General features: G+C 37.0%; 1 protein-coding gene across 1 annotated transcript; it reads left to right on the forward strand.

The window, feature by feature from the left end:
• Positions 1-1,608: 1,608 nt before the first annotated feature.
• LOC149832220 (phosphoenolpyruvate/phosphate translocator 2, chloroplastic-like) lies at positions 1,609-7,916 on the forward strand. The gene is made up of 9 exons (XM_090012386.1): positions 1,609-2,092; positions 3,265-3,387; positions 3,498-3,650; positions 4,902-4,987; positions 5,325-5,409; positions 5,600-5,719; positions 5,831-5,899; positions 6,447-6,576; positions 7,620-7,916. Exons 1-9 carry the CDS (start codon positions 1,697-1,699, stop codon positions 7,700-7,702), a joined length of 1,245 nt encoding a protein of 414 aa, XP_089868512.1. The 5' UTR covers positions 1,609-1,696; the 3' UTR covers positions 7,703-7,916.
• Positions 7,917-10,351: the final 2,435 nt, after the last annotated feature.

Below are 10,351 nucleotides of genomic sequence, written 5' to 3' on the forward strand. Positions count from 1 at the left end.
ATTATTTTAATAGTTTTAACACATGACACATAAATTTTTTAATTATTTTTTGGCCGATTGAGAACTATTAAATTGAGTATGGGTATTGGCTGATTCACCTGAATTGTTGGCCAAACACCGACACTGATAACATTGGGTTAAAGACCTTGTGTCACCAAAGTGTTAGATATTTGCTTGCCTGAATCGGCGTATGGTAATGTATTTGGTTCCCGTTTGGAATCTGTAGTTGGGATGTGCGTTTATGGAGTTTATGCATTTGAAGAAGTGGCAGCTGCCAAATCCTGGATTTGGCACTTATCCATGATTTAGGAGAAAGGCCCTCACTTTTCATCCCAAATGCATAAATGCTCATCCGAGCGCCGAGATTCCAAACGGGATCGCCATGGGTGTTTGACCAAGATTTTGCCTTGAGAACACCAAATGCATAAACGCCCATCCTAGTGGGGGAGATTCCAAACTGGCCCTAAATGGGTTGGATCTATTCAGACCACGGATCTGAATCTTATACCTTAATCTAAAAAAAAAAAATCTTATGCACTTGCCTATTTGGATAGGTTTCTTATTTGATCATGGCAGATAAGTTTTAGGATGTAGATAGAATTCAATCTGTTCTTTAATGTCAATTTGAAACTTTTACTACTGGATCAAGTAATTAACATATAAATTTTAGATTCAAATCCAATTCTACAACTATTGGTCCAAACACTAAAAATTTAACATGGCTTTTAATTGAATACATTGTTCCCAATTTTTTTAAGGGCCTGTTTGGGATCGGTAGCTGGGATGTGCGTTTATGGAGTTCATGCATTTGTGGAAGTGGCAGCTGCCAAATTCATCCTTTAGTGTAAATGCAAAGGAGTGCATAAAGGCGCATCCCAGTGTCTAGACTACCATGGGTGTTTGACCTCGGGAACACCAAATGCATAGACACCCATCACAAGGCCAGATTCCAAACAAGCCCTAAAGTTGATTTCACTTGACATAGAGGAAGCCTTGTGCAAGTTAGGTTGCCTATCATTTGGTTAGTATCCCAATTTGAATCCTTAGTTAAGGGTGTCAACCAGTCGGGTTTGGTTTGGACGCAAGTAGAACCAGACCCAGACTTGATTTGAGATGTTGGTAAAGGGTCTGGACCCAAGTTTAATCGGACCCATCATAAGAAAAACCATACCTGAATCATATAAAGATTACATTAACCAAACCCGAACCATATCTGGTAAAATAAAATAAAAAAATCATATTTACATTGAAAAATTGCAGATCTTTATCGGAACTCAGTCGGTTCTGGGTTCGGTATGAAATTTCACAAACCACACCCGGCTTTATATATTAATCGCACCCTTCGTATCCGACCCGAACACCTTCTTATTTATCACTAAACCGTGACCTATAAGGTTTGGTACGGAGCGGGTCTGAATCAAACCCGACCCATTGACACCCCTTAGCCCTAATCCTCAGTGACACTGACAGCAAAAGCAACTCGATTCAGTCATCTTGCCACGCCAGCACGTTACCCCATTCTTCCCACCGTTGATTCATCGGCGCCGGCGGATATTCCAACGACTCTTTCTCTCTCTACCAACCAAGAGAGAGAGAGAGCTGTTATTAGAGAGAGAATTCATTCTCATTGTTGTAGAGAGAAGGGGGCCTCATTCTCTAACTGTAGTCTGTAGCGAGAGAGAGAGAGAGAGGAAACATGCAGAGCGGAGCCCTAACCTTCTCCCCCTCCTCTCCCCTCCTCAGAACCAGCAGAAACCCACTGAGAGGCCCTTCCCTCAACCAACCCAGTCCGCTCCATCTCCTTCCAAGACCCCTCCAACTCAGGGCCAACCATTCCCGGCATGGCCCTCTCCCCGCAAAACTCTTCTTCAACCCTCTCGTCTCCAATTTTCCGTCGGTTTCTGCGATCGAATCCGAGAATGGGAGGAGGGATCTCGCTGCAAAGGCTAGCTCCGTCCCGGAGAGCGTCGGAGGGGACTCTTCTTCGCCCGCGAAGGAGGGATCCGATAGCGTAGCTCAGACCCTGCTTCTCGGATCTCTCTTTGGTCTTTGGTATCTCTTCAATATCTATTTCAATATCTATAACAAGCAGGTAATTTTTTTAACAGTTTCTTTCTTTCTTTTTTATTGATTTTTTTGGGTTGATTTTATGATTGATCTGATCATTATAAGATGATCTTTAGTGGGTATCGAGCAAAATGTATTTTTTTCACTGTTGATGTTGTTTTTTGAGTGTATGATTTTGATGTATGCGTGATTCCTTGGGAAATTTTCTCCTTTTTCTTTACGAATTTGGTTGGTAATGTATTGGAACCAAAAAGCTTAAGCATATTTTTGGCAGATCGGTTATCGGTACCATTTTGTTGTTGCTTCACTTGTTTAATTCTTTTAGCTGCTATCTGCCACCTGCTAGATCGCCGGAAGGGGTAAGCAGATGCTACATCAGCAGTGCTGATTGAACTGGATAGTAATGTCATTTCTTGCAAATGGTGGTTCGATCTCCAGATGAGGAACAACAAATTTCTGGTTTGTGGTTTAGTATTTGGTAGTCAGCGGCGAAGTTCAGCTCACAGATACCAACACTTGTAGTGGCAGAAATTAATGCAAGCAGAATTTAATCCTGTAAAAATTCAAACTTTTGCTGTGATATTAATAATGAGAAATAACAATGAGGTTTAAAATCTCGGAAAAGTATGAAAGAGATGAGTGACTTACAAGTGGTATAGGTTAAGGAATGGTGGAAATTCATGTTTGAGAGGAAATTGATTTTTATCTGTTGAAGTGGATGTTTCCTTGGAATGCAAAATATTAGCCACATAATGTACTTCTCTGATGTCTTTATTTGAAAAATAATCTTTCTTGGTTGTTTATTCTTAGGAATGCCTACAAGATAGCTTCTCTCCTTATCTGCTTCTACATATTATCAGCATGATAATTCTATTTATTTTGCACAAGATACTCACATATCCTTTCCCTTGCTCCTCCCTGGTAATTACGGATATCCCAGTCCAACAACTAAACTCGTGAATACACTTGGGTTGGTCATGTCCATGAACCGAATGTTGATGAGCATTCAAAGGAAAAGGAAAACTGGTTTCTGTTATTAGTGTTGATTGGAATTGTTTGGTTTTTGTTGATATAGTTCTTTTCTGCTTGAATGACTGTTAAACATGATTTTATTGGAGCATAACGAGTTTATTAGTAGTACTCGTTTCTGTTGTATAATGCCTTGAAGTTTATTCAGTGAGATGGTTCTCTTCACAGGTTTTGAAGGTTTTTCCCTTCCCAATAACGATCACAACATTTCAATTCACAATTGGAAGTGTGCTTGTTCTCTTTATGTGGACAACTGGCCTGTATAAGAAACCAAAAATTAGTTCATCACAGGTAAATGGAAGATCTATTACTTTCTCCACATTCTAGGTGGCTTAGAATGTATTATTGAATCTTCATTTGTCTAAGTGTATAATGATTTTCTGTTCTATGTTAACGTTCAGCTGCTGGCAATCTTACCATTGGCAATTGTACACACAATGGGAAATCTTTTCACCAACATGAGTCTTGGAAAGGTTGCTGTTTCCTTCACGCATACAATCAAAGCTATGGAGCCCTTTTTCTCTGTTCTCCTTTCTGCAGTGTTCCTTGGAGAGGTAAGGTTGCATGATCCTATTATATTAGTAGTTGTCCATGTACTTGATCTGCACGATTGTTGTACTTCTTACCAGATTGAGGTATCATTTTGTTTCACACCCTAGAGTATCTTACAGTAATTTTGAATACAATTGCTGTTTGAAAAAGTTGTAACGCTCCTGCTGCTACAATGGCAGATGAAAAATAATCTTGTATATTGTTTTCTGTATGCATATGCTATGCTGCATATTAACAATTTAGCCTGACACAATACGTACCTGGCTCAAATTTCAAACGTGTTATGTGTATTGGCTTGTGCCTCGCTGCTTATGACTATGTTACTTTTGTCTGCCCATGCTTTGTGCCTCTCAAGCTTGTGGGCTCCTCAGAGGATCACATAAGAACGTTGGAAGCCAAGGCTAATCTGATATTAACATGATTGGACATGGATAAACTTTAATACATGAGGTAGATGTGGCAAAAATGTTGGGAAAAGTAAATACCATGCCCACCCAATTCTCTCCTAAATTTAGGATATGTAATTTTTCATTATTTAGTAGGTGCAGTATCCTGGTCGCTGCTAAATTCATATAACACTAATCTATTCTGATAATGTATTTAGCATTTGTGTAATACACATGTGAGACTGGCCTCTTTGCTATTACACTTCGGTGGTGGTATTTTCCATATGCAACCAATGTGTGGTTCTTTTTTTTCAGTAGAAGTTCAGTCTGCAGCAAGGCTTTGAGCTTGACCCCTTTTGCCTTTGTAAAAATGAGGGGCTCAAGAAAGGTCATAGCATTCACTGTTTTGGATATGTAACTTTTTATCTTCAGCCTCAGAAGGACCTCCCGCACATATGCTACCTAATTAAGCCATGTATCTTTTTTGACTTATTAGTTTTAAAATCAGAATATCAGATAAGGCCATACATATGGTTGTGTGTTTGTGTATGCCAGTAATGTCAGGGTTATGTCTCCCTACTGCTATCTTCATAATGTGCTGTTTACATGTCCCCATATTTGACATCCTCATCAGTATATATTGACAAATAAATGGATGTTTGTGTTCTAACTTCCATCTTGGAATTTCATGCTATTTAAGTTTCCAGGTGTAGTGTATATTGAACCACAAAAAAATTCTTTATGTTCATTATGTTGCTGCTGCAGGCACCTATAGTTGTAGTGCATCATTTTCAGTTGTTCCATCCATGTCCATTTTTAGAAGTTGGCATTTAATGACCCTTGGTTGCTTTTTTCTTGCACATGCAGTTTCCAACACCCTGGGTTGTTGCTTCCCTTGTACCAATTGTTGGCGGAGTGGCATTGGCATCAATGACTGAAGCCTCTTTCAACTGGTAAACAAACTAGAACATTCGTAACATCCTCCTTTCCATTGTGTGTTCATGCCTGCATGTGCATGCATTCACATTAATGTAGTTGCCTTTCTTTATTTGGTCAAGGCTATTCTGGAACTTCAAACCATTTGTTGGGTAGACCAAATACTGAGACTTAATGCAAACATCTCCCAGTAGAAGACCTTACCTGATTATATCTAGTGTGCACTTTGTTATATGCCATATAAAAGCATGTTAAGCCTTTGTCATGGGCCTGTGGAAAAATGTTGAGGGATTCGTAGATTGGTTAGTTTTAATTGTTATTCCATATGTGGCTTTTGTCTGCCATGGGAAACAGGGCTGGATTTTGGAGTGCTATGGCTTCTAACATAACGTTCCAATCTCGTAATGTCTTGAGCAAGAAGTTCATGGTCAAGAAGGAGGTATTTTTGTTAATTTTACCTTTGTGATTTCCTGTCTAAGAACAATGACAGCTTACATTATAAGCATAATTTATGGTTTTTCTTCTTTATGCAATCAGATGTTACTTGGTAATTATAAATTAGTTATCATGCATCTCTTCACCAATTGTATAATTGGAAGCTTTTTAAGGTAGTAATTTATTTCTGACAGGAATCTCTTGACAACATAAACCTCTTCTCGATTATAACACTCATGTCATTTTTCTTCTTGGCTCCTGTGGCCATATTCACTGAGGGCATTAAGTTTACCCCTGCATATCTGCAGTCAGCTGTAAGCGTTTTGAACTTCACTTTCTAATGGAGACTTTTTCTGCTTTTATCTTATACATCATCCTACAAGTTTGGCAGGTGAGAGTGGTTGACTTAAACTTTACTGTCCCAGGGTTTGAATGTTAAACAGCTATACATAAGGTCCCTCGTGGCGTGTCTCTGCTTCCATGCTTATCAGCAGGTAAGCCTTTTGCACCTGTGTTTATGCTTTTTCCTATATTTTATATTTTTTATTGGCCAACAACCCTTACATGTGCCACGTGCATAAACAAAGTTTGCTTGCTAGCATTAATGGAAACATCATGTGGTTTCACTTCCAATCTGCGATCCATGCACCTGTTTGAATATGAGAATCAGTTTTCTCCTTCATGCTCAAATTGGAAGGGGGTGGTTTTGTTGCTTTTGGCAGTTCCTGAAGCCTTCTCATCTGAAAGGGACTGGAGTGGCAAACTCCCAAAATTGTTCATCCACCTTTATTCTCTTATTTGATCTCTCATGCACAAAAACTGCAAGTGTGTAATCTTATATTTCAAGATACACATCACATGCCTGATTGTATAAAAGCACATGCATTTCAGTGAATTTTTTTCCATGCACTTTCTATGCTTATAACTTGATTCTTTTTCTGGTTGGTGTGGAAAATATTGTTGACCTGTCTTTATTTTAAGTAGTTTATTCAGTTTTCTTAAAGTATCTTCTTTAGCGGGATGTCTGTTTTAAATGTGCAGGTCTCATACATGATACTTGCAAGGGTGTCACCTGTAACTCATTCTGTTGGCAATTGTGTGAAGCGGGTTGTGGTTATTGTGACCTCAGTTCTCTTCTTCAGAACTCCAGTCTCTCCTATTAATTCTCTGGGTAATGCTTCTTGTTACTCCATTTATAAAATAATCACATACACACACATGAATTTAGTTGGACTATCTCATTGGGCTTGAACAGTTTGAACAATACATAGTCCATAAGGATTATGCGAGATGATTTTGATCTTCTCTGCTTTTAAGATATTTATGCGTACACAGCTTTTTCAGATGGACATGGATATAACACGGGATAGAATTACAATTTACATGTTTTTACAAAACTAGGGCATTCTGTCTCATATTTTATGTTCAAGCAAGAATTAGTATACAAGTTGCAAACTAAGATTTAAACTGAAAATGAGTATAGAAAAAATAATCATTAAAATCCTATAAAAATAATTATTAAATTTATAACATGTAAAAAGAAAATACTAAAAACAAAAATTTACAAAAACATGCCTAACTTTTGGCCTGTTTACAAACACACCTAACTTTTGAGATATTACGAATACATGCCTAGTTAACAAAGAAATTCTCAAAAGTTAGGCGTGCATTTGTAATGCTTCAAAAGTGTTAGGCGTGTATTTGTGAATAGGCCAAAAGTTGTGTGTTTTTTTAAAAAAATTCTACTAAAAATTTACAAATAAAGTCTGACATGTTTCTTAATGTGTTTACGTGTTGTGTTATGCCATGTGCTTGGACCATTGGCCCTGTTCAATGTGTTCCATGTGGCATAGAACATGGGAATCTGATAAAATAACTTTAAGTTAAAAAGAATTTTATTTCTGCAAACAATGTGTATACCCATGGCCCAGTAAATCAATCATTGTTTAATAGCTATTTGGCTTCAAACTCCCCTTCATAAAAATCGGTATATGTATGATTAGAATGCACTCTTTATTTTCATCTATGGATCATTTACTCGTACTAATGTAATTGGAAAACTAAAAAAATCATGCCTCATGATTCCATCATCCCAGTTTTTGGATGCAAATTGATAGTCGAGGATTAAACTTTTGTAGGAAAGTTTTTTATGGAATATGAATGTATCAATGGCATGTATCACTGATTATATATCTCTGGCTCATTTGGTTGCAGGAACTGGGGTGGCATTGGCTGGAGTTTTCCTGTATTCACGTGTAAAACGCATAAAAGCAAAGCCAGAAGCCAAGGCGGCCTGAATTTTGTGCCATTTTAGTTATAGGATTTTAGCTTTTGTTTTTTCCTGCAAAAGAGAATACCACTATTAGGACTGTTCAATATGCTGCGTTTTTGCTGCAATTTTTTTGTTGTTGGCTGATTGCCTTGATTAGCATTGACTTGTGCTTTTAAGTGCGTTCTTCGTCCTTAGAATAGTACATTTCTGAAGCATCAATATTCCTTTTAAGTTTTTAACTCACTTTTTGTTATAATTTCTGAGGAAATATATATTTTTTATGATGAGGAACCCTCACCCAGAACCAGGCCGCTTAATGGGCCTGCCCCTATGAGGTAAACCCTGGATGGAGTCACGGACACCCAAGACCTTGAGAGACAACCAGTTAAAGGCACCCGCACACCCGGTGAGAGTCGAACCTGGGATGAAGAGGTCAACACCTTCACCTCAAGGCTGCTGCCTCTCAGACCCGGGTGGGAGTTAATTTGTGAGGAAATATTGAATTCTTCAGTATCTTTTTAGGAAAGAACTATAGGTTAGTTGTTGTTTGTTGGTAATTGATTGAATTGTCCATCATATGTGAGAGAAAAGGATGTTCCAGTTCACTCAATTTTTTTTAATAGTTCTGTTACAATTTTAAAGGTTCTTGTTATATACTGTATATTGTCACTATCTTCGTTTTCTCTTCCTGAAATTCCTTTGCAAGGCATCCGCCCCTCTTATTACCCATCTTTTACCCCCGATTAAGGCTATTTTGGGAGCCTTGCATTGAGATAGAAACACCATTTCCGTCTGTTGCCAAACTATGTTTTTTTTTTTGGGTATGATTTTGCCAAAAAACATCTTATGAATGGTGTTGGCATGTCCCAATGCAGGGTTAGGCAACACCACTGCCCCCAAACAGCAGAGAGCATGAGAACCCAGGGGGAATTGCAACACACCTCTCATTAAAGTTTCCCAAACAGAGAGTAAACCTTTTCATTTGACTAAAAGATTTCTTGAAGCGCTTGTACTGGGTGGGTTGCCTTCTGCCATCTGCGATGTCTGATATTTACCACGAGAAAGAGAGAGAGAAAGAGGATTTTGCAGAATTAAAATAGTAATCACAAAATTTAATACAATAAAAACAATCAATACTGTTTAAGCTTGTTCGTATATTATTATTTTTTTTGAAAGACAAGCTGGGGTTAGGCAGACCCCTATCACAACAACAGCCATGGCAGAGGGATTCGATCCTGGGCCTTGACAGCTTCACACAGGACCCCGCTTACCACATAGGATACCACCTCGGTGGTTGTTAGTATATAATTGTTCATCAATACCACTCCATTACTCTCTATCCAGTTCTATTTTTTTTTGTGTAAATCAAAGATTCAGCCATGTGGATTGTATATTTGTGATCATCGCAAAAATTTTCCTCTTGTATTCTTCTTTTCTTTTCTTTTTTTCTTTCTAACCTCTATTTCTCTTTTTGAATGAGAAATAAAAGACAGAAAAGAAGAGAAAAAAAAAGAAAGAAAAGAGAGAGAAACTCTTTTGCGAAGGTCTCACTTGACTTTAATGTTAAAAATATTTAAAATCACACTTTCGTATTTTAAAAATTTGTGGAAAAATGAAGAGACGGGGCTCGCTCGTCGGTACGAGGTTCGACCGTTCCTGGCACCTTTACCAGGGGTAATCGGATCAATGATCGAATTTTATGCCTTTGCTTGTGCAATGCACAGATGTATGCTCTTTTGAGAAGAATATTTTTAAAAATTTTGAGGTTTTTTCAAGTGATTTTTGAAACAAATCTCAAAATATTGTAAAGAAATATTTTTTTTTAAAGTTGAAGGTTTTGAATCTAACTTAGAACTTAAAATAGGTTTAAAAGAGACTTGAAGTTCTAAGTTTTGGAATCATCAGAGTTTAGAAAATGGATTTTGAACTTGAAGAGATAAAAAGAAAAGGAGATTTTGAAACTTGAGATAAAATCTTTGAAAAAAATAAAGTTTCAAAGTCAAAATGGACTTTGAATGGATTGATTCTGAAAAAGAAATCTTTAATTTCAGAACCTAAGAGAGGAATTGATTTTGAAAATTTGAATTTTAGATTTGAAGAAAAGTGAATTTCGAAAATAGAGTTGGAATTGGCATCCGAAAAAATCGATGTGAGGTTTGAAAATGGAATTGGGTTTGGAATTAGAAATGGAACTGGATTTGAAATCTAGAATCTTAGATAGAATTGGATCCGAAGTCTGGAATCCAAGATGAAATTGAATTTAAAATCTGGAATCTCATTTGGTTTTGAAATCTAGAATCCTAGATGAGATTGGTTTTTGAAAAATCTGAATCTAAGGTGGAATTGAATTTTAAATCTAGAATCTAAGATGGAATTGGCTTTTGAAGATTGATCTGGATTTTGGGAAATCCAGATTGAATTTAAAAGTGGCCTTAAACTTAGGAAAAATCAAATTTTAAGATTCAGAATCAATCTCAAAACCTTGATTTTGAATTTAAGAATCAAGATTCAATCTTTAGATAAAACTTTGGAGATAAAGAATTGTTTTAAACTTTTGAATTTTGAAACCAAGAGACGAATTTAGAAATTTTAAAGTTTAAATTGAACTTTGAAATACGATCTGGGATATTGAATTTAATTTAAAATTGAATCTTGAAAATGAATTGAAGTTTTT

This window comes from Nuphar pumila, chromosome 7, assembly GCF_984573655.1.
Source record: "Nuphar pumila chromosome 7, dmNupPumi1.hap1.1, whole genome shotgun sequence".
Taxonomy (NCBI): Eukaryota; Viridiplantae; Streptophyta; class Magnoliopsida; order Nymphaeales; family Nymphaeaceae; genus Nuphar; species Nuphar pumila.